A 25,787-nucleotide genomic window follows, 5' to 3' on the forward strand; every position below is an offset into this window, starting at 1 on the left:
ACATGGTGGGATGGATCGTATGATCAGTGTTAGAATGCAGGGATACAGGCACTTCAGGAAGGACAGGCAAGGGACATGAGGAGGGGGTGTCACCCTTAATGTCAATGACCAGCTGAAGTGCATGGTTGGCAGGGCTGATCTTTAACGTGCCTTCCAACCCAAACCATCCTATAAGTCTATGATTGTATGATTTTGTGCTATGTAGGTCATGTAGGAGGGCAAAATATACATTGCAGTAGGTGCAATTTTTAGTGCATACTTACTAGGTTAAGAAGTTGATATTATATCTACTGCTTTTTCTTCCATTTTAACCAGCTATCACAGGTTTTCTGAACCCTCCTCTTCAAATTGTCATTTGCACTTAAGACTCCAAAACCATAAAAAGTATTCCAAACTTGAATCAAATTCAGACTAGAGGTGTTTCAGTAAACAAAACCATACTTGCTTTCATGCAGGATACAACTTTTGGGAGCTGCACATTAATCTCGGAACAAAAGCTCTCTTCTTCATCTGGTATTTGCATAATTACTTCAAAAAGTGGCTGCACAGATGACCTGAGCTCAGGAGAATGAAAATACTTGAAGCCTTCTCAGCTCCTTCCAAAGAGGACAGTTGTTTCCAGCTTGCCAAAGAAAGGAGATGATAGGTACAGCTACAAGCTAAGTCAACTTTTAAGCTACTAAAACAGTTTTGGAAAAGAAAAGCTGAATTCTGTCTCTCTATATAATATTTATCCTGCCACAGTGTTTACATCTATGAGTTGATACTTCTTGCCATCAAGTCACAGTGTGTTCCCAGATATCATTTGAAAATAACTCTAATTTTCAGAAAACCAGTCAATTAACATGAAGACTGCTCCATAACAAGCTAACGATAAGCCTTTGAGACCTGCTGACCTCTGGCCTTCCCAACAAGGGGACATTGCTGGTCTTGTAGAAATGCTTTTTGGACTTTATATCAATCAGTAGAAGGAAGACCATAAACAGTCTGTTCTGCCTGCGTGAAACTAATGGCATAAACAACTCATTTTTACTTCACAGCTACAGCACAGAAAATTTTCTGTGAAGTTTCTCCACATTTCTCTTCTGGTTTTGTGGCAATAAGATCAAAGTTGCTGTTCAAGGGACATTATCAACACAAGTAGTTCTTTTATTTTCAAAACCAAGTCAAAAACAATGCAGAGCCATATACATCTTCCCCACGTTATTGTAGTAATTTCTTTTGTTCTCTGCAAACACATTTTTCTATTTTACAGCCTATCTGTTCCCTCTCTTTCCAGATGAAAGGCTATAAATACAAACAGGACTCTGAAGTGAGGTCTGAGAACAATAAAAACCATCAAGTAAGCTAAGTTAATCCACCTCATCCCCCCGGTTATCACAATTAGTGTTGACTGTGTAAACAGGTTCCTCCATGAAGAATAAATCTAATGAAGCCTGATATCACACAGGTCTGTGTTTAATGACGCTTATAGCCTCTTGTTTCCTTCCCTCCTCTAGCAAAACTCCCCATCCATCTCCTAGAAACTGAAGGGGCAAAGGTGGCGCAAGCTGTAGTTGCTTGCAAGGTTTGGGAACATTGCTGCAGGACCACAGGTAAGCATCATAGTCAGAGCAGATGACAATTGTACAGGATTCAACTGAATGCCTTTTCCACAGAGTCACAGTTTTGACAAAATTTTAAAGAGTATCTTTAACAAGACTTTAAAGGTGATAGCTACGCCCTCTGCCAGACTGTTGAATTGGCCAGAATGTGTTGAGGTCAGTAAAAGGTGCCATAACAGGCAAAGATCTACGTATGCAACTATATAATTCATTGGCTTGGTGTATTGGGCTAAAACTCTCAAATTTCCCAGAAGAAAATGTCTCCAGGGAGAAAAGAGTATGCAGTCCATATGCAATCTACTTTGCAGAGAGAAAACAGAAATGTTATATATTTATCTATCAAAGTGGAAATTAAGCAATAATTCAGGTGTTATTGTCTCACATCCTCTTGAGGAGTGGATGCAAAGGGTTCCTTCTGTAACAGATACATGCCATAGCAAGGCACAAAGATTATAGACTGAAGCTAGGACTATAAGGCTGGAAATAAAATGTAGTTTTTAAGAAGTGAGGGACAAATAAAACCTAGCAATTGGCATGTCAATTGCCATAGATGCAGAGCTGAGAAGGCAAATTATCATATCTTTAAAACAATAATAAGTGCTGTTACAAAGATACTTTATATTCAATTTCGAAGTGAACTATAGGAATTATTGGATAATAAACACCTTCAATGTTATACTAGAAGTTCATTTTGACTATCATAAGGCTATATTTTGACCTTAGCATCTAGAAATACACAAACCAGAAATACATAGTATTTCCCTCAAAGAGTTCATATCCACAATGGATTCTGTGCCATCGCACATGTCCACGACAACATGTAGGACTTAAATGGGGCCAATGCAATGTTGAGTTGCCCTGCTATTGACCTTACAATGGTTCAAAATTACCTGCAGTGGCCATAGGGTAATGATTTCCAAGCAGCTTGAGAATATGAGTAAATACCGTCTTATGTCTCCTAGTAGGGAGGCACACGGTAGGTAGGGAATTTACCCAACGTTCCACAGGAGAACAGTGGCAGAGTTGAACGGTGGCTGAACCACACTCTCCAGACTCCTTTGCTGGTACCCTGTGGCTAGAAAGCCTTTAAACCTTCTGTTCTTGATGGCAGCTTTGTGAGACCACTAAATCACACTGTGTTTACACAGTAGAGGTCCATGCAGCAATGCATCCTAGTTTCCCGTAGCGGTATTGTCCGGTAACACCACCCCAGAGCTTCCTCTCTCACTGCCATCTCCACACGTACCCCAAAAGCCTCCTGGCCTGGACCTTTGCCCAAACCACTCGGAGATGCTCACTGCATCCGCCTGAAAACGTTTTAGCTGTCACAGCTGGGAATTGATGCTAGACATGACGCTATTCAACGTTTTCATCAGTGAACTTGAAGTAAATATAAAATCACTGCTGATAAGTTTTATAGAGCTGATGATGAAAAAATAAAGCAAAGTGGAAAATAGCAACAGAGACTGGGCATCATCCGGAGCAAGCTGGTGTTGAGGAAGTGGTTTCACTAAAATAAGTGCAAATTCATATTCCTGAGAAGAAGAAATGTGATAACTATGCACCAAGGGGAAACAGCAAAATCCGTAAGGGTTGTAGTATATAGGCAGTTCAATGTCAGCACACACTGTAGATCTGTTTTGAAAGCCTACAAAAACAAAAGATGACAAAAGGTTATTCTTCAGTGAGGGACTTAAGAGTTCAGTCTCTTTTCAAAGATAATAAATTATCTTATTCAAATGCTGGAATATCTTTACAGGAGAAAATACAGTCTTTTAAGTCCTGAGCGGGGCTTTAATCTGGTGGGGAATAAAGAAAAATAAAATTAAAAGATGTCTGGAAGTGTAAAGAAAACAAATATAAATTAGAAAATATAAACAATATTCTAGGAGTGAGGGAGACTAAACTCTTGAGCAAAATAGCAGCAGAAGTGTTGGATTTTCAGCCTCTTGATGTTCTCACATAATGCCTTGATGCCTTTCTGTTTCAGGGGTAAAGTCTCTGGATACCAAGGCACCAATGCAGTCTGTAATGCACCAGGCTCAGGTTTGGTGACCTCCTGACACCTTTTTCATCTTTAAACTCTACATGAATATTGTTGCCTTTACACTTTCACAGCTGTTCCTTTTCTTGTTTTCTTGTTTTCTCTAGACAAATTGAGAAGGAATCCAACACTTTTTGTCTAGCCTTACTAAAAGCACTCTGTGTTTTATTAATATATATACATGTCTGCCCCAGCAGCTGACTTAGCCAGTAACGAGCAAAAGAAGAGGTCTTACTCATACTCCTCAGCTATCTAACTTTTCACATTTTTTGCAAGCATCAGTTAAACGCTGTGAAGCATCAAGTGAAATCGGCAAAGTGGAAGTGTATCTTCTGTGTATTTATACAGCATTTTGCAAAATATATTCTGCAGGTTTTCCTCTTATATTGTCTGGGAGGCTTTCCAGCTGCATGCCATTATCCCAAACTGTGTTATTTCTTGAAGATATTTATTTTGTCTCTATAAGTCAAATAAGAACTCATTTCATAGAAAAGTTTTTTTAAAAAAGCTCAGATTTGTGAGCTGTAGGTAATATATTTTTTACAGGAAAGTTTGAATGTATTTGCCTTTATCAGGCTCCAATTAATGACATCCTTTAAAAGGCAGTTGATAACAGTGTTCAGCGAGGCTGCAGGAGATTCACAAGAAAAGAGGAGGCAAAAGAGAAATGTACTCTCAATGAACAATTCAACCAGCCAAATCAGGATCTGCTGACAGAAAGAGGTATTGTGCTGGGTAAGAGCTTCCCAACTTCCAGCTTCCAGTTAATTATCACTGAAGTAGACTAAATAGGAGAAAAAATATTTTCAAGCAACATTTAAGTTTTGGCAGGGATGAGCTAGATGACTTACGTATCTCGTGTTCCTGCTTTCAAACTACATTTGGATACACAACAATAAGCTCATCAGACTAGTCCTGAGTATAGTTTCCATCTTAGCCCTAAGCAATCCCCCCAAAGGCAAGAGCCAGCAGAGCTGCTGCTGCAGGAGCAGGGAGGAAAGCAGCACAACATTCCCAGAGGAGTACGCAGTGAGCTCTGTGACAGAGGAGCACTTCAATAGTCCATTTGGTGAAACAGGGAAAGATATCAGAGCAAAAGGAAAACATAGCATCTCAGGTGTAGAACTGTGCAGATCTTGTTGGAGACACGTGACATCTCCAGTATTCCCCAAAGCTGGGGAGGAAAAAACTTCCCAAAAGCCCTGTAAGTTTCTCTGAAGCGATAAGCATTGTTAGTCTATTTCAAAGCTATTGTAAAAGCAGGAGTTCCTCATATGGCTGCAGAGCACAGTGACTATTCATGAATTAAGCAAAAGAAGAGTGACGCTACACTTACAGATGAGGTATTCAAAGAAGCATAGAGGCTTTAGATGAATATTTTCCTTGCTACTTATAAATCCTCCACACTGCTAATGACAATATGACCCCACACCACTAAAAGAGTCTCAGAAAAATGTAGGCAAGTCCCACCAAAAGCTTCTACAATGTTCTAACTTTGTGTTTAAAAAAAAAGGGGGGGGGAAGTTATTATAGAAATGAATGCTAGGGAGGTATTTTGCAACACAGAGGAATGACATTTGTTCCTTACACAGATGAAGCAAACATAAAAATGATGCTGCCTGCCAATGTTTGATGGAGGTAATCAAACATGGGACAACAATACCCGCTTAAATGCTTATGTACTATTTTACAGGGGAGAATCTGTTGTATGAGGAAGGCAGAAGCTAATAAATACCTCCAGCTTGCAGCAAATATTGCCTGAAGTGAGTGACTCAGGTCCACGTTTATGTATGCAGAGCACCAAACACCTGCTGTAATTATCTGATGGACAGTCCTTTCCCAGTGATAACTGTGTTCATATGAGCCAAGATTTTCAAAAGTAACTAGCAGACTGGGGGATCTTACTTGTGTGCCTGACTTGAGATAGTGCAAAAAACAGCCTGTATTTCAGACAATTCTTGGTGTGCGCCCCCCTGTGTTTGGTCTTTTGATAGGGATACATGTATTATTGCTCTTGGAGAGTCTTCCTTCAGTAGAAGAAAAGGGAAAAAAGAAGAAAGGTATCAATTATTCTCACCTGCTTATTTGCTATGGTGAGCCAAACCCTTGCTGAAGCAGATACTGATCTGAATTATTTTCTCAAAGCATAGCACACGAGAGATCTATATTGCAGAGGTGCTTTCAAGACAATTCACAGTGAACTAAAGCTGCTTATAAGTGAGAATGCTGAAGACTTTAGAGGAGGTACACTCTTGAGGGAAACAGATTTAGTTACTATATTTACCTGCCAAACACAGCACCTTGTCTTCAGTACCAGCAAGAGCCTTACTTTATGTTCTGTTTGATTTCAGAATACCGTGAGGGCTTTATATCTTTTATCTTTTTATTAACATATTTTTATTGAACAGTACTATTTCTCTTGCCTTGCTATCTCAACAACTAACTCTAACACAATGTGGAGAGGGAGACATAACCTATACAGTCCCACTTTAAATAAAAAAAAAGAAACAATTTCTCTTGCAAAAGCAGAGATGTGACAGTGAAGACTGAAATATGGCAGTCAACAACCACTGCAAATCCAGAAGCTACACAGTCTGAAAGGAACGTCTCTAGGTAAGTCAGAGTCTTGCTTGCTACCACAGGGTAGTTCACCTCACTGCTAGACAAACTGCACATTTCTTCATCTACGCCCAAAAAGAAATAAATTGCATTGGGAAAACACTGTTATATCAATAAATTAAACTGGCATTGCAACGCCTGTAAGGGATCATTTCTCTCTGAGTTTAACAACATGACTGTGGTAGAAAAACTGTGATGCCAGCCTGGCCTCCAGCAGTCCAAAGATTCATAGCTCTGTTCTACATAAAAAATTAAAAGCATTATAATTCAGGACATCGAGAAGGGTCATCCTGCTATATTTATTAAGAAACGTCACACTACAATTTAACAAAGGCAAAAAGTTCCATACTACGAATGCAATATCTCCAATGTGCCCTGAGTGAAGAGCTGGGGCCACTGCTTGTTGCCATGGGATTTTCTCAACTGAGAATCAGGTCTTGTGGGGTATGACCTCCATGGATTGTCCCCATGCATGTGGACTACATCCAGAAAGGCTCTGTTCAGCTTCCAGCCTGGATCTTTACCTCAGCTTTTTCAGATGCATTTCAGCTGAGACTTGGCCCATGCTGTTCTTGTTCTCCTTGTATCTCCCCAGCTCAAACGGTAGGTTTTCCAGAAGAGAACCATGGCCCAGTCTGGCCAAGTCTTAGACCTGAATGACTGGAAAATCAGTGCACATATAGATATTTGAGATACAGCCTCAGGGAACAACATTTGGGGCTTCCCTGAGGGAGTACAACAAATCAAGCCTTCCTCTGAGCTGCCTGTACTGAGGGTACAGGAGCACTGGTATTTTAAGATTTTATCAAGGATGACAGACTTATCCATGAGAGACTTATTCCATGGAGTTCTCATCTGAAGACTTCTAGGCTTTTTATGCTAAACTTTCTATTAGTGCCTCAAGTTATTTCAGGGCATGCCAGGAGATCAACTGCCCAGTGCTGTGAGCAACTTTGTAGGACTTGGCAGGACATATAGTGCTTGTGTTGTAGGCAAAAATAGCTTAAATTGTGAATGCTAAGAGGCAAGAGATAATTAGGTGTATATGTGTGTTGGGAGGTCCACGTCCAAAACTGAGCTTTTGAATTCTGAAGTAGAAGGCTGATACTTGTTTGGAGCAACTGCTTTGGATAGGCTATAGATTGTCATAATAACTACAGTAAACAATAGTGGCAAATCCTGAATTCTCCAGTGATTAAATAAACCTGATACAGAACCACCAGTCAAGAGCCTGATCATGCATATACACTATTCAGACAGGGAAAACTGGGAGCAGTGGTGGTAAAGAAGGCTTCCTGAAAAGAAGTGGTCTTGGCAAGAAGAGATCGAGGGAAGCTGCGGATGCTTCACCATTGGAAGAGTTCAAGGTCAGGTTTTTCAGGGCTTTGAGCAACCTGATCTAGTGAAAAATGTCCCTGATGTTGTAGATGATGGTTTGAGGTCTCTTCCAAAGCAAAACATTCTATGATCCACTGATTATAAGAAGAAGGTTTTGAAGATCTTGACAGGAGAAAGGATCCTGGAGATAGGGGAGATACATGGAGATAAATGCATGGCAATACTCAGGACTGGTAACTGTGAGCACCAACCAACATAACTTTGTGCCTGACCTCCCTGCTGGGAGGGGAAGTCAGGACCTGGTGAACGTAGCATTGCAGGGGAGCAAGAGAATGGATGTGTGAGAAAAAACAAGCAGGTAAAAGTTCTGATCTCATTGGCAAATAAACCCCCATATTCAGACTCACTACAAGACGTCGCTTACAAGCATCATGCTTGTGGGAAGGAGGCACAGGGTCTCATGGTCTATCAAGCCAACAGGTACCTCTACAGGGATTTATTGTAACTATTATACCTGTGCTCAGAAAGCACACAGGTCCACTGGCTGGCTGGGAGCTATTGTGCCACTGTTGCACATTCTCTTGCCAATACCATTGCTAGCGTGGTTTTTGCACCACTTACAAGAAAGGGTACATGTGTCTCGGGAAGCCTTCCAAGAAATGTTCCTGCTTCCCACCTAAAATAACAACCACAACAACTGAACATCCCTTGTTTCATTTCTTAGATAACTCCACTGACTGTAAGCACATTTTCTTACTAGTATCTCTGACAGCAGAGTCCTTTAATTACCTCTGATTCTCATCTTTTAAATTCAACTGTGCCAACTGGGTTTGACAGAACAAGAAGAAATTTGAGAGTCTGGAATAAATTGAATTCAGATATGCATTTATGATACACAGGTATTTTGAATGAAGAAAGCAGAGCATAAATAACAGCTCACAGCATAATGACAAACAGCAAGCCCTAGTCTAGAACTGAAAGTCAGGGACAGAGCAAGCCTTGTCTTCTGAGCCAGAGAAGATGACTAGTTGCAAGGCATAGCAGTGACTTGCAAGAAAATTGCATAAACGTGAAAAGAATAGGTAATTCTAATAAATATTTAAGAATTGTATTTATTTATGTATAAAAACAAGTATCTTTCACCCAAGCTGATGTGAGTTAAACAGTTATAATAGCAAGACAGAATAAACTGTGGATGGATGTCTAAATGAACTCATCCATCTCAAATAGCACCAATATCCACAGGTAACAAACCTACTCGAGCCCTAGATTCTTTCTAGAAGTTCATATTAATATTCTAAGACCATGACTCAGGTACCTAACTACAGCTGTCTACTGGTGTTTGAAACACATTGTGTTTTACACTACTGAAATAGTAGTTTTGTCTCAAAAACATCTAAGATATAAAAGAAAAAAATAAATCTATAATGTGAAGCGTTGGCTATAACATGCATTTCTCCCTAAACTTTTAGAAATTACTTCTTCCCCACATAATAGAGGAGAATAATGGAACTTAAGTGTTTCAAATAACTAGCCACCTAGGGCCATTTTTTAAAAGAAATAAACAAGATTTTAAATACTCACAAAACTTAGGAGTTGTAAACTCGGGTTAAAACGACTTGGTCTTTCAGAAGTAGGAGTGCTACTGAAAGTCAACTTGTACATGCTCCTAACAGCTAGACCCAAGAGGGAATTTGGCCACATGTGAGCTTTTGCTCATCCTTCAGGGAGATATGGATTAACATTGCTCTTGACTGCCAGGCGACTGAAATTCATCTTTTCAGTCTAACAGCTACAGTCTTTCTGCTGGTGTAAGACGACTTTCACACCACTCTAGGCTTCTTACTTATAAGATCATTCTCAAGGACATTTGTATACCTCTTCTTTCAAATTTTATTTATACAGGCAATTTTATAATGAGTCGGATGTTTCTGGATGCCTCACTGAGCGCACCTTCAAAGGGCCTTGTATTAAAATGGACAATACAAGCACTTCAGCAAAATTAAATCTCGAAATTGGTATACAATAATAGGCAAGAATATGAAAGCTTATGCTGCCACTTCTGTTTCCAACTAGTAATTTCAAATTTAAATAGAAAGCACAGACCTTTTATATCAACTTCCATAGCTAATCATCCAACACTCCATACATAAAGTTAAGGCCAAGTCCATACCAAGTACAGAAAGGCTTGTCCAATTTTAAAAAGTCTGGCTGTTTCTCTGCATTTTTCCAAATGGAACTGGAACTTCAGTGGGAACTCCTGGCTGCCTTTGTAGATTTAGAAATGAACGTATTTATTAAAGCACCTCTAAAAAGATGCAGAAGCCCAACTTCAAGTCTGCCCTCATGAAAAACCTTGGAGTGGATGTGGAATTTTTAGAAGTGCTTATGTGACTTCAAAATGAGATTTATTATCAATTAAAAGTCAGGTCTTGAACACGTCTGACAGCCCCAAGTCACTTGCTTGCTAATCCTAGGATACCTTCAGAAAAACAAAGATAGATTCTGCATTAAGACAGCTATTTCTTCCAGTGATGTAGCTGTGGTCACAAGCAGGTAACAGTGAGTTAGAAGGATAATATTACTGTAGTCTTTATTGATACAGAATATTTAAGTTACAGAACCTTAGGCAAACCCATCCTCTTACTTGCCCAATATTTGAGGATGAACAGACAAGAAAATGATCCAGTTACCTACAGTGCAACTAACGATTAAATTACATTGAAAATGCTAACAATATTACATTGTAAAATATAAGTGCATATATAGTATAAATAAAATAGCTTTATGTTCCTTGATAGGAACATAACCCAATCACATACATTTTTCATTTAAATTTAGCTTGTGTTAAAGTACATTTCTCTCTTAAATATATATTAATGTAAACCATATCTATTAGATCTCTCAGTTTCACTCCCTGCATCTTAACTTGCAATTCATATTACAGTACTTTAAAAGCTGAATGAACGCTTTTATTATTCAGAGGTTTCTGTCAGAATTTCCTATCTTTAAAATCTTTGGCAATGTTTCAGAGGAACAGTCTTATTATTCAGACTTAGTGTTTTTTTACTACATGACATTTTAGTCTAATCCAAAGCAAGATATTCCAATACCTGCCTCTTTCTATTTGAAAGAGCAGGCCATGCAAATGCACTATATGAGTGTTAAAACAACAAAAATCCTACATTGTAGGAGAAAATTAACATTGTGCAAAATACACTAATAAACATTTTAAAGATTCAAAAGATACAAACAACATTGTTAGATATGGCAACACTGGCCCACTGCATAAACACTCAACTGTGTACCTGGCCAGTCAGTGGCAACACATCATTCTGAAAATCTGCTCATGACAGGTTTCTCCTTCATCAGACACAGCAGCAAGAGGTGTAAAGTTTTGTATTTGGGCCAAATTGTACAAAGTTTGATGGCTAAGATTAGGTTTCTGAAACGTATCAGGCTTCTAAACCAGTTGTCTGACTTCCGAAAACATATGCTGTGTTCACCTAGGCATCAAGGTCACCTGTTTAGGTTCTAAGTACCAAAGTCAGCAAATCTTCCTTAAAAGTACCGTGTCAGTATTCACTTGCACCAGCCAAAAAATCACCACCAAGCTCTGACCTGTTCGAGTCCTTATGCACCGTCTCAGAGCTGCTCACAGTCAATGCAGAACAGATTATTGTGAATGGACCTGCCAGGCCTTTATTCTCCAAACACATATAGGTAGGTAAGATGCAAAATTAACAGGAAAAGTAACTTTCATTTAAATCCTATCAGTCCTACTCCAAATGTTTCATGTAGAACTATTTAATGTCAAGTAAAATAAGCTCCACAGAAATACATTCTACCAGTGTGCAGTGTATGGTTTAGGTAAACAACAGATTGATTATGAAACAGATGGAAACACTTGGGTTGAATGTCTTTAAACACAGCTTAAAGACTAGAAAATCATTAAGATGAAAAGCTGGTTACCTTTTGCCTCTCTGCTAACTACCTGTGTTTGCTCTCCTGCAGCGCTTTCATTCAGAAGGTTAATTCTATAGAATCATTCCTGCAGCTACTTGGTCCCTTGCAGTGTCTGCCAAGTATTTAACTTTGTCCACACTAAAATGAAAATAAGAGCATTGCCTAGAAGTATTGCTTGACCAAATACGTGCAGTTTGAACTACATGCTATAACGACTGCCTATCAGAAATGCCCTCAATACACAGAGATGAAAGTGCTCAAACACAGTCACCACAGGGTAGATGACTAGAGAAATATCCTGAAGAGTCAACATAAATATGGATATACCTAGCACAATATTATTTTAGGACTGTAATGTCAAATGGTAGATTACCAAATGGTAGTTTTCTGAGGAATATACTCAAGATAAGCAAAATATGACCTATATTTCTATCTTCTTCATAACAGGAATGAGTATGATAAATATAGTTCTATTATTGTATAAAATATAGACTGATTTTAGAAAACAAGACCAAAAATATAGCTTTAGCATTTGGAGTGAAAATCAACTATGAAGTGCAAGCCAGAAAGTCAAGTATGAACCCTGAAAGTCAGGATTCTGGCTGGAGACTCAGCACACAGGCTTGCTGAACAAACTAATTTCTACCTAATTACTAAATTATCATCTTGGGTTTTTTTTAATTCCAAAATGGACAAAAGAAGCAAAAATCAATCAAGGTTACATTAGATCCTATTTAAGGCAGAACATAAGAATGCAAAAATAATTATTCTGTGTTCCAACAGAAATATAGATAGACAGTCTACAGACTTCTAGAATCAGGTAAAAAACATACAGCACTTCATACATTTGTATAGTCGAAATCAAGGACAAGGAATTTGTGTAAAAAATGGGTCAGGACAACAGTTACCAAAATGTACAGAAATAAACCACTTGTCATTTATGCTGTTGAATGTTTTTGTATCATTAAAGAAAGTATTATTGCTCTGATAAACAACACCCTGTAACTTTTCATTCAAAATCCAAAGGGGAAATACAATTACTTTCTAAAAAAATATATTTTCACATGTATACCTTACGTCTCATATAAACTGTTCCTTTCCACAAAGCACCAGCAGCCGAAAGCAAGTTCTGAGATAATCCGCTTCTTCAGCCAACCTGCTGCACTGTAGGAGGGAAGGGCTTCAAAGCAGATATCCCTGGTGTCCCCAGCTCACAGTGCTGTGGAATGACAAGCTCTTTCACAAGTAGCCCACAGATTATATGTGTGAATGTATGGCACAAGCTCCACTCTAGAAAGCAGCGCCCCATCCTTTCCTTTCTCATAGAGAAATTAACAAAATGAATCTTTAGGCTGCTCTAGATAGTCAGACCTCCAAGGCTCTACTTGAGCATCACAGTTGCTATTTCCTGGGAGCAGCGGTCTGGCCATGCTGAACAGCTCATGGTACAGGAACATACAGTAACGGATCATGTAAGATGGCAAGAACACTGCTAAGTATCTACCTTTCGGTCTAATAAAAGATCCACCCCTCACCTCTAAACCTTCGCTTGTGGTATTGTCCATTCTTCGGCTTAAGTGTTAAGATGGTTCGCATGGAAGAAAAATGCCTTTACGCTTACTGCCACAGAACCCCACAGCAGCAGGGGTCTGCTATCCTAATAAGGGTGGTCTTGGTCCTTCCAAAACCCTCACCTTGGAGCCAATGGGAAAAGACTGAGTAACGGTCATGGTCATCCTCATTCCGCTCACTGCATTCTGACTCCAGACGTATTGACTCCCAGGAACCAGAGCAACTACCCAAAAGATTTTCCACAGCAAACATTCAAGTCCCCAGAATGAAAATCAAAAGGAGATGAAAAAATACAACTGCTCTTTTCTAAAATTATAGTGTCTCTGGTTCACTGGGCGCAGTTCCCCCATCAGAAACAGCCACAGAAGGTTTATGCATCACAGAGCTGGAATGTGTAGACTTAGTGCTTAGATATGATGAAGTGCTTAGATATGATGAAGACTACCATCTTTTCTGAGAAGGAAGGCATCTTGACTTCCTCATATTTTTTTTTTCCTTGCAAATAACGTAAAATCATAATTCCCTTCCATATTCACATATGTATTTTAAATTCTGACATCAATTCATTTGAAAAACTAGTGGAAACTAAATGAGCAGAGGTTGAGAGCAAAGGGATTAATTCAGGTAGCAGATGGGAAGGAACGAAGTAAGGAACAAAGTGAGAAAGGTCAGCATGCTATTATTCAAAAATTCATTTAAAATCCATTGGAATTTGTCCCACATGTAGGTCTGCCATCCATCCAGGATTTCTCGTTAAGGAAAAAAGTAGTTCACAGTGCCTGGTTATTACTTTAAACCAGTCACCCAGTTTGTAGCATTTAAATCTGCAGAGACGCGCTCTGTTGTGTTTGCTAGAACTGTGGATGCAGGATAAAGGATTTCTTCAACCGTCACATAAGTCCCTGTTAAAAATCCAACAACTCCAATGACAGCTATAAAAACATCTTTAAATATTGTCCATAAACTTAAGTTTTCCTTGTAGAAAGTGAGGATTTCAACCAGAGGTGGCAGAATCAGTGCCAGAGTGCTGCTGCTGACGGCTCCAACAAAAGAAATCACCAGGTCTAGGCGTGGGATCAAAACTGCCACAGCACCTAAAACACAAGAAAAGTAAGAGTCGCTTCATATTCAACATCCTCGTGAAAAACAAAGCTGCAGTAAATACATAATCAGTGGTTCAGGCTCTTTAAAGAGTTCAATTATTTACTATTTTTCCAGCTACGCATGGTGTGCACTATATGGATTAATGCATGTATTTGTAAGATGTGTCTTCATGCTTGTATGAGATACTCAGTTTCAACTCTGAATTTCTGCACCAGCTGGCAAAGCTTCAAGTTCAAGCAAACTTGTACTTCAGGGCAAATAAATCTGGCTTGCAAATCTCAGAGAAATGAGAAATATGGAATTGTATGGAGATGTTTTACTTTTTTAGACATTGCTGGGTTTTTAATATGAAAAAATAAAATTCAGGAAGAGCAGGGATGGGGCTGCTGCATGCTGCCCAGGAGACAGTGGGCAAAAATATATTTCTATTAATTACTATGTGTCACTAATAACCTAAAAGTAACATAAAATTATTCAAAATTAACCAAATTTGCTGGCCACTTGGCATGCTCACAGTTATTTAAGTCAGTTTTACCTATAAACTTGCCTTTTGAAAAATCTTTGTCTATAGAATTGCATTCAGTTTATAAAACACCATTATAGTAGTTGCCCTGTTAACTAAAGGAGAACTTAGCTCTACCAAGAAATGAGTGTGAACACAAGGCCCAATAAGCCTTTTAGCACAGCATGGCCAGTTTCACCTCCTGACACCACAGCATTAATAGGAACAGAATCCATCATGTTGAACTTCTGGCTTTAAGCCTCTGGCTGGCAAGTCTAGGCAAGGCATCCTAGTATGAACTCAGATACACCAGTTGCCGTGTAATGTTTTCAGTTCCGTAATAGAAAACAGCTTTCAAAGGCCAGGTGAACACAGGCCTCTATATGAGCCCCTGTATGTGGTAGAAATGTCTGTCTTTCCTTGCCTTCTATGATGCATTGCCTTCTCATTTAGCTTAAATATCCACAGCATCTGCCTCCTTGCCTTTTTTCAATCACTTCTCATCAATACAAGGAAGCAATCAAGAAGAAGAGGAATGGGGAAAAGCCACAAGCAAAGAAAATAAATATACCACATAATATGTTATGGTTCTTTCATACCTCCCTTCTTAACTCCTAAGCCATAATAAAAGCACATTTGGCTTTAGAGCAACCACTCCGCTGACCAAATACTGTGTAAACAATGTTTATGGCAATGAACAAGTGGAATAATCAGTAAGGACATCCTCACATAACACATGAGGTTGAATACCAGAAGGTGTGTTATCAGCTTTATAATTCCTCAAGATGAGCCTTCTATTTGCAGAGCATCTTTGCTGGGGGCCAGATGCCCCGAGCTGCCTCAAATTTTGACACCTTCTGATGCTCTCCACTGAGAACATCTAACTTGGGGAGAACTGCATTGGCAAATACACTCAAAATTCACTTGCAGAGTACAAGAGTCACAAGAGTTATCTGCTGCTACTAGGCTACTGTTTGCAACACGTTTTAATAAAACTCTTCACTAGAGGACTTGCATAAAAGGAAGGTAAGGAGCCCACAGGCGGATAAAGGATTCTCCAGCCTATCTATTTTGAAAGAAGCATATCATGCACAGATCTGCCAAGAAAAATCAGTTAACTGGGTCTTGCTTGCATAGCCACAGTTTATTAACTCTTTGTGATTCTGTAGAGATATGAGAGGCACCAAGTGGACAAAGGAAGCTTCGGCAGAGACAGAGATGCCTTTCAGGAAATGTCAGAAATAACCTGATACTCAATAATAGATGAGCCAAAGTTTTTTATCCTACTATTGCAATGGACCTACTCAATGCCAAACGGTTTCTTCTATTGCATGAATGTGACATATAAAAACTGGAAATGTCACGTATTTACAAATTATCTTAGGATGAAGTTGAATGAAATGAGAAAGGAACTGTCCCAAGGTAATAAAAGTCACAAAGGACCCACCTCTATAGTTTTCATGGCCATAACTTCCCTCAAGCCATAAGTGTGCATCCAAACAATGTAGGATAAGCACTCGGATCAGACTGACTAACAAGCATGCACAATATTCACAGTGATGCACAGTTCATGAGTAACTGAAAAGTGCAGCTGAAATTAGCAATGACTCCTAAAACTCTCACCTAATGAATATGTTGAATGTACTTTTCTGAAGCAAGAGAGAGGGCTGCACATTTGTTATCTCACCAATTTAATAGATGTAGTGGGTGTATTCATTATATACTGATTTTCAAATTCTGTAATAGACATCTTTTAAGTCTATATGTGCCCAGAACTCAGAAGGTACTCATTAATTTATAGTTCATACTTTTGTTTGAAATGTTCTGCTTTATTACAAATAATGAGAACCTTTTTCATACGTTTTTAATTGGAAAAAATAAAACTACAGTTTTTAATTGCTTCCAGTTATAGAAAAGCAAAATGCTGTGTGTTGGTTTGGATCTTGTCAAAAATCTGGCTCATATGAATTTGAATTAATCTGGATGCTGCTGTGGGAGGATGTCTGGAAATACGTTTCAAGGTTTTAATTAGTGTCCTATTTATCCTCTAAAAATCCAAGAGAAATACAATTCATGTTTATTATCTACCGAATAATGTCGTCAATAGTTATGAAAGGGTCCTGGTTTCCAGGAGAAGTAAACAAGGGGCATTCCCACAGGCAGAGCGTCTGATTTTACCAGCCACATATAGGTTTTAAAGTTCAGAGTCAAGAAGAAATTCTAAATCTTTATCAACAGTCATGAAACTTTCTGGTTTGGAGCTCTGGGAATCCCAACTGAAGATATCTAATGATATCAATATGACACACATTTATCGGTCAACAGTTAATTTGTCTTCAGGCTTGAATGAAAGAGCAAGAATCACATAAACAAAGCATCCCACAGAGATAACGAGAGCTTGCAACATATTAATGATACCTTAAACTACAGTCTAATCTCAAAACCTACTAATTACAGATTCCCCACCCCGTCTCAGCCACGGAGTCACCCATCTATGTCACTGGGGCCTTTCAGGGGGAGGAACACTATATCAGAATGTTTCTACTTTCTTCATAGACATATTATCTCAGTGGAAAGATACCCTTAATTTCACTCTGTTTATACTATAGTGCTGCTTCTTTTACAGCTTTTCTGCTTGTTATAGACTCAGCACATCACTAGTCAGCCTTGCTTGCAAAGCTGATTTCACAGAGATCACTGAGGGAAAAAAGAAAGTTTGCTGTTTCTTTACTACTACCCAACCTTAAGTGCCTTATAACTGCAGCAGATAAAATTAAATACATAATTACTATATTACTCTAGTTAACAAATATTGAGCAACTTCATTTTCATCAAAAAATAATGCATATGTCATGCTAAATCCTTGAACAAGATGAGTGCTGCTGCAATTAGGAACTATGGACCTAAGTAAAGACTGAATTATAATTTTGGTCCTTCCCAAACACAGATCACAAGCAAAACATAGTAAGGCTTCATTGGGAGATTTTAACGTTAACGCTCACTTAAAAAGCCATGTTTCTAACAGGACTTTATTTATTTATAAAATATTAATTGTTTTAATTGTGACATAGTATGTTACTCTTTTATGAAAAAGAGATAAATCATGGAATCATAGAATCACTAGGTTAGAAAAGACCTTTGAGATCATCAAGCCCAACCATGGCAGCCAAAAATTATTTATTGTGGCAATGTGGAGGAGACAAAACTTAGTATTTCAAGAAAATTCATTTAAATAAGTAACAAAAAATAATGCCTTCCCTTAGAGTTCCATGGTGCTTTGTAGTTTGATAAATATGTAACAAAGGAATATGAGACCATGTAGAAATCTGTTAGTAACCTTAAGATAAATTAATGCAAATAACCACTTAGGAGCATTTACAAATAATTCACGGTGTTGCACACAGGTTGAAAGAAATCTACGTAAGGATGGATGCAGTTTGAAAAAAAATCTACACAAAGATCCTGGTATTACAAAATTGTGAATCAGAAAATTATTTTTTCTGGCTAAAAATGCTAATTAACATAGAGCTTGAGGTGGTGTTTGGTTTAGCTGTTCTTTGATACAACAAAGGACTATAAGATACATAAGATAATTTCTTTAAAAATTATTTAGATTCAGTCTTCATTCAAAACAATTTTCTTAACCCAATTTCTTAAAAAGCATGCTCTTAAATGCCAGCTCAATTTCAAAACCAAAACCAAACATAAACAGTAACAATGGAGAAGACAAATTGCAGTTACACTACAAGGTGACAAATTCTACTTTCACACTGGAGAGAGAGATACAGCTTGCATGCAGGACAACCACGCACATCACATGGTTTGGCTTTATTCCCTCTGGAATAAAAAACCCTTTCATCATCATCCTGTGACATTCAGTATGCAGAGACAGAAAGTACTTCACATTATCTGCCCTCACACTACAACTCACTGTTTATGATTGCTTTGTCCTATATTAGCAGGAGAGACTAGACTCATACAGGAGAAGGTTTACATATCCTTACCTTCACAACGAGAGGTAATCGAGGACACTGTCCTCACACAAAGATACAGATGAACCCTAATAACCTGTTCGGGCAATCAGCAGACCCATTCCCTCTCCAGAGCCCTCTGCATCAGTTTCACAAAGATGTGCAAGTAAATGAATTTTTTACAGTACTTTGCAGAGATTTTAAAGCTGTTTACAAAACGTTTTCTATTTGAATACTTTTTACTCCTTATGCAGAAGCACGAAGAATGATGTCAGACCAAACAGTGATCTTACTGGATCACCTGAAATACCTACAGCCAGAGCTAAGGATCATCACACACCACTGGTACAAAAGCTCCTCCATGCTCCACTAATACAATTTCTCCCCCACTCCACACCCCTGGCAGCCTGCACTTTATATAAACCCAACATTCAGGCAGTGTATTCCATTCAGACTTCAGTTTCCAGGATCTGTGCCCATTTCAAGCAGAATTCCATGTCACAACAATCCCAGAGGAGGCTGCACGAGCAGGCATAGATTTACAGGGCTAGGGACAGAGTAGCAGTGACATGGCTATAAGCCAATTCCTCCCCCAACTCAACTCTTCAGGACCACTCAGAGCAACTTGCTCATGCCCAGCCAAATGTCAAAGTGACAGGTAATAAACTGCTTGGCCTCCTTATCCTGTTCTGTCCGCTCCTCATCAGATCTTCAGAATAAATGCCTTTTTCCTACACACCTCTGGGACGGCAACATATAAAGCAAACCAGGCAGCAAGACACTAAGGAAGTTCCTCAGGCTGCTGGTTGCAGGGAGCTGCAACACCAAGTGATCTTCACAAAACCAGCAAGCACGGGCACCTGGTGCAGGGAACGCTGGATTACGTGCAAATGTATTTCACCATTTAATTAACTACAATCTGCAGGCGCACAAATAACATTTGGTTGGACTGCTGCATTTGAAACATTGTATGTATTCATTTGTCTCTGCAGTAAATTTATTTGAGCTTTGCGATTGACACTTTATCATATAAATCCTTTTATATATATTTCAGTGAAATAATGTAAATAACTGCTATGTGCAGCTAGATTCAACAAATTAATGGAAAGCACATGGCAATAAAATATTAACACTGAGCTCTAACTGTATGGTTCTATACCTTTACAGCACCAACACTTCCCACTGCCAATCACTCTCCTTCAGATGTCACGTTCTATGGACCCACCACAAATAGAACAGCAATTAAACCTCTGTCCTGATTGTCTCCATTTCTTAAAACAGTGATTCTTGGACAGCTGAAGGTCTCCCAACAGCACAAGCACCAACTAATGTAAGCTCATTGAAGGATAAGACTGTTTTTCACTATGGGGAGCAGAGGTACAGAAAAGAGCTGAAAGCAGTGGCTAAGCTTTTAAGAGCCAGTTCATGCCATTTTGAATGCCACAAGAACATCCCATTTCCCTCCACTCACCATCATCATTCCCACCTCCCCAGTCTTTCTCTTGGATGCACTATGTATATCAAGTCACAGGAAATCAAGCAGTGATCATTGCCATCTCATAACAAAAGCAAGACTCAGGAAATAATAAGTACAAATAATTTTATATTAAAGTTTGGCTTGTTCTCACCTTCAGAAATAAAAATTTCATTATATACCTCTTGATTACTACACAAAGGGAGTAAAAAATAATGGAACAAAGATTAAATTGAACGTTTTCAGCTTTAATCTTAAGGCACTGCACTTTGCTCCATAAATACTGAACACGTACACATGAAGGAGAAACATTGCCAAGGACAACTTTAAGAGTAGATAAAATTATTTATCTTTATCCTTCAGGCTTCTTTTCCTATTTAATAGTCAAATTTTACATTTCTTTATTAGTTGATTAAAGGAACAGATGATTAAAACAACAAAAAAATATTCATGCTACCGTGGAATCCGTTTGTCAACATAGAATCCATCAGGACACCATAAATCATACCTGTTGTGCAAGATAAGTTTTCTTCTCTGATTACCAACTAAGGACTAAAAAATTTCAGATTTTGCTGAAAATCTGAAAATTGCCTCTCCCTCCTCCTCCCAGGTATAAAATAAATTATAGAACAAGGATATTCTGCTCTGGATAACTGTAATAAAACGTCTGAGCTAAGAGTCTTTAACCCGTATTTTGGGAAGGTTGTAAGTCCTACAGTTTCCACGAACTCATTAATTTGCAGAATTTCCAAACAGGAAAATGTATCAGGCCAGCTTGCCTAGGAAGAAAACTCATGGCAGAGCTCAAACCTGAAAAGACAGCATAGAGGAGATGGAAGCAGGGATATGTTACAAAAGAGAAACATCACATGGACATGCCTGGATGGTCTCAGGAAAGCCAAAGTTCAACTGAAGCCAAGACATTCAAGGGATGCTAAAGGCAATAGGAAGAGCTTTTACAACCACACTGGTAATAAAAGGCTGAGGGGGGAAGAGTGTGAGTCTGCTGCCGAATAAGGTGTGGGATTTAGTGACAGCAAGGCCAAGGTACACTCAGTGCTGCCTTTGCCTCAGTTGGTCTCCCAGACCCTGCGATCAGTGAAAGTAAGTGCTCAATAAGAACTACCACCAACAGATAAGGACTTAAGCAGGGAGTACTTGAGAGAGCTAAAACTACATAGGTCTACAGGATGTGACAGGTTACATCCATGAGTGCAAAAGAGAACCAGCCAATGCCCTTCTAGCACCATTCTACTGTCTTTAAAAAGTTATGGAAATTGGGGGAGATCCCTGGTGACTGGGGGGAAAGTAAACCTTATCAAGAAAGGCCCAAAGAATAATCCATGGAAATATAGGTAAGTCAACTTCACTTTGGTCACTGGAAACATCACGGAGCACGTCATCTTGCAGCACATTTCTGGGCACACGAAGGAGAAAAAGGTGACTGGGAACAGACAATGTATTTATCTAGGGTAAATTGTGCCTGACCATCCTGATTGCCTTCTCAGATACAATGACTGGATTTATGGATGAGGGAAGAGCAGAAAATGCCATTTACCTCAACTTCAGAAAGGTCTTTGACACCATCTCCCACAATTTTCCCATATCTGAATGAAGGGAAACCATATGAGCAAGAAGCCTCATTGGATAAAAGAACAGTGGTTAATGGGTCATACTCTACCTGGAGGCTGGCAAAACATCCTACAGTTGTAGGGAAAGTAAAAGCTTCATTTAAGATGACATGAATTATGCTCTTTAAGCCTAGAAAATGATAATGCACTCACTACAATACTTTTTCCACACAAAAACATCACTGTAGTACAAAGTAACAGTGCTGAAAGTGGGCTGCCATAATATTTAAGTTCAAATTATTTTAATCATTGTTTTTTAATAATGATTCAAAATTAGATTAAAATATAGATTTTAGCAGTGAGACATCACAGCTATTTTTTCTTTCTTAAAAAATGGCTTGAAGAGACATTCATTCTTGGTTATTTATAACTTCAGATGATATGACTTATTATTTAAATAACAGCACTGCTAAGTAACATACAAGCTAAATACTTTAGCCCTCAGAGACATTTTAGCCATTTTCAAATGGGAAGCCACACTCTTGATTTCACACAATAATAATGTTTTTCATAATAAGCAAATGCTTGGATTTTCATGTGGTTTTTAAGAATCTGAACTGACCTGCTTATTTTGGGCTGTGAAAATTAGAGGTTTTTGGTAGATTCAGCACCAACTGCATATGGCATGTACTATATTACTAAAGACATGCTATAACTAACTTGTGAATTTAATGTCCATACAGAGACAACAATCACACTGCAGTGGGATGACCAATGCATTTCCAAAACAACACTTTGCAACAGCTGGTGTCACAGGCACAAGTTTGTGAAGCCTGCCCTGTTGATTGATGATACAGAACAAACAAGCTGCCAAGTGCCTTGGCTCCCCAGAGAGAATCCTGTGCAGTAGCTAGTTGAGGTGCAGCTCTCTATGTCTACAGGCTTAGGCGGATTAAGTACTGAATTATGTCTGCAGTCCAAACCCATCAAAAAAACGCAGTCACCTGCAGATGTTTTTAGTCTTAATTTGCTGTCATTTCACCTCGCAAAGTGAAGTTTGGAGAGAGCAGCTTGCTTCATCGTGTAGGAAAACTACAAAGCCAAATGCACAGCTAGCCTACCGCTCAGCACTGGGAAACTCAGGTGCAGGACATCTCTGAAGCATCGTCCTCTCCCAGAGTCACATCAGCTGTGCTCGCTGCAGCCTGGGGCTTTACTGCGCAGGTCACTCTGCCAGATATCTGGAGAAACTCGCTGTACGCTCTGCTCACCCAAGAGCAGGGGTCAGCCTCCTTAGCATTCATTCTTATTTTTTTTGCTACCCATGACTGCATACCATAAGGCTGTACTGCTAAATACTACCCTATAGCTGTAATTTTTTAAAAAAACTCACTATCATCTTTTAACTTGATGGGAGAGAGGAAATCATAACCTTACGCTGTTGTATAGGAATAGGGGCACTCAGGTTTGGTGCTTCCCTCCGAGAGTCACATTATAAATCCCACTTTGAAAGTCCCAGACACTGAGTTTATAGTTTTCACCTACAAAATTAGCTTTCAATGGGTTGTTGTTTTTTTCCTAACCACAATAATGTTAATTAAATCACCCAAGAAGTCTGTCAAAAATGTAATTTTACTCCAGTCATAGGAGTTTTTTGTGTGTTTTTGTTTGGTTTTTTGGTTTGCTTGTGTTTTTTTTTTTAAAAAAAAATCTCTAAATTGCTGATTCACTGAAGTTTTGCCAGAGGAATTCTCAGATTTTATGCAGTTTTTTTAAAACATAGCTCCATTTCAACATTTCTAAAGGAAAGAAAACATTTTAAAACCTGTGTGTGTTATCAAGATACAAATGTTCTAGCTGTTAAAATCTCATTACAACCTCTGAGAATGCAGTTTTCTGAAATAAACGTTTTCTACTGCTGCCAAGTTTAGAAAACTTAGAATTACATTTCAAACGAGCTTTTTACTTAAGAATGGAGCAGTTTAGCTTCCTGCCCTATAATGGTCAACATAAAACAGCATGAAGTCTTCACATCAAGAAACTTTCTGTTAAAAGCAGTACTCGGAAGAGCCAGTGATTTGTCAGATCTGCACAGGATGTAGTCATAGGATGCAGGTTGCTCAGAAACAGCAATGCAGCAAACAAGCACTTATCTGAGAAGGAAACACAGCAAAGAAGCAGAAAACCCCTTGGTGGACTGCAAACTGGAGTCTATCAGGAGACAACTAGTGCAGTTGGTTTAAAGGATGGTCAGTGAAAATGATTTTCAACACTGCGTAAGTATCAGAACAAGACAATCTCTTGAACAGCTTACAAATCCACCATGGTTGTAATGTTTGGGATCCTAGGTCTTTTAATTTTCTGTCTCTATAGACAAAGGGAAGTCACTCTATCCCTAGTATTAAAGACCTTATCTGTGCATAGGAAATGCACAAATCTGTGCATAGGACTGAACATGAGCCAGCAGTGTGCCCAGGTGGCCAAGAAGGCCAATGGCATCTTGGCTTGTATCAGAAACGGTGTGACCAGCAGGTCCAGGGAGGTTATTCTCCCTCTGTACTCGGCACTGGTGAGACCGCTCCTTGAATCCTGTGTTCAGTTCTGGGCCCCTCACCACAAGAAGGATGTTGAGGCTCTGGAGCGAGTCCAGAGAAGAGCAACAAAGCTGGTGAAGGGGCTGGAGAACAGGCCTTATGAGGAGCGGCTGAGAGAGCTGGGGTTGTTTAGCCTAGAGAAGAGGAGGCTGAGGGGAGACCTCATTGCTCTCTACAACTACCTGAAAGGAGGTTGTGGAGAGGAGGGTGCTGGCCTCTTCTCCCAAGTGACAGGGGACAGGACAAGAGGGAATGGCCTCAAGCTCCGCCAGGGGAGATTTAGGCTGGACATTAGGAAAAACTTTTTCACAGAAAGGGTCATTGGGCACTGGAACAGGCGGCCCAGGGAGGTGGTTGAGTCACCTTCCCTGGAGGTGTTTAAGGCACGGGTGGACGAGGTGCTAAGGGGCATGGTTTAGTGATTGATAGGAATGGTTGGACTCAATGATCCAGTGGGTCTCTTCCAACCTGGTCATTCTATGATTTTATGATTGCATGAAATCTCATTTCGGTGGGCTTCAATCTCACTGGTCTGTTTAGTGGCTTTGGGCATTTTACATCTCCTCGCCATGGCTCAGCTTGCTTGTCTGCCAGGTGGCAACAATAACAGAGCTTCTTTGTAAGCCACTTTGGCAGTGACAGATAAAAAAAAATATGAAAATGCTTCAGTATCATTGCAGTTGTTGTTACAGCTTTAATATGCTGGAACTCTGATTTCGAAGAGCATTACTTTTAATTGTCCACGTGCCTACACAATAAATGGAAAATAAGGAACTGAGCTGGTGTGATGTGATCAGACACCTTTTTTTGTCTACCCTCAAATGCCTTGCATTCTGTTTTATGGATGGGTTTCTTCCTATACCAAACCCTACCATAATCCTTTGGCAATGCTTTGAATGAAACAACTACATGAAACGATTTTAAACATATTTTAGAAAGCAGTATGGAGTCCTATGGGATAAAAAGCTACACTAAACATCAACCACAAGATATTATTCTACTGTAACACCACTTTTTAACTAGCCCGCATCACAACCGCTGCCAACATCCCTGTAAGTTTCAGTTACCAAAGTAAAAATGGTGCCTGCTGGTAGTGTTCCAAATAATGATGCAGAAACCTGGCTAGTCAAATGAGTATGCTTCCACTTATAGCTCATCTGAGATGAGTGTGTAAGCATGGTGCTGATGTTTATCTTACGGCTCTTTAGATAATCATTATCTAACTTTCCACAGGAAAAAAACCCAACAGCTTCCCCCCTCCCAAAAGCTACTGTTGAGTTAATGTTTACACACAATCTCCCTCTTGATATCCAAAAAAAATGTCTAAAACAGGTAAGATTTCAGATAAACGGCATTAAACAAACTTTAATTTAAATTAGGTATTAAACCGTAATAATTAAACCATAAACAATTAAAGGTAATAGGGTT

The 25,787-nt window shown here is 39.1% G+C and overlaps 1 protein-coding gene across 3 annotated transcripts in view; it reads right to left on the reverse strand.

Moving 5' to 3' along the window:
* Positions 1-13,588: 13,588 nt before the first annotated feature.
* The window catches only part of SLC36A4 (solute carrier family 36 member 4), a 108,806-nt gene continuing 96,607 nt past the window's right edge, over positions 13,589-25,787 (reverse strand). For 2 of the 3 annotated variants that reach the window (XM_069883411.1, XM_069883409.1), the window contains exon 11: positions 13,589-14,237. In XM_069883411.1, coding sequence (XP_069739512.1) covers positions 13,930-14,237 — 308 coding nt within the window. In that variant the 3' untranslated portion in view covers positions 13,589-13,929. The remainder of the gene's footprint in view (positions 14,238-25,787) is intronic. The other variant, XR_011339717.1, reaches the window with a different exon arrangement.

The sequence above is a fragment of the Phaenicophaeus curvirostris genome, chromosome 1, assembly GCF_032191515.1.
Source record: "Phaenicophaeus curvirostris isolate KB17595 chromosome 1, BPBGC_Pcur_1.0, whole genome shotgun sequence".
In the NCBI taxonomy this organism is placed as follows: Eukaryota; Metazoa; Chordata; class Aves; order Cuculiformes; family Cuculidae; genus Phaenicophaeus; species Phaenicophaeus curvirostris.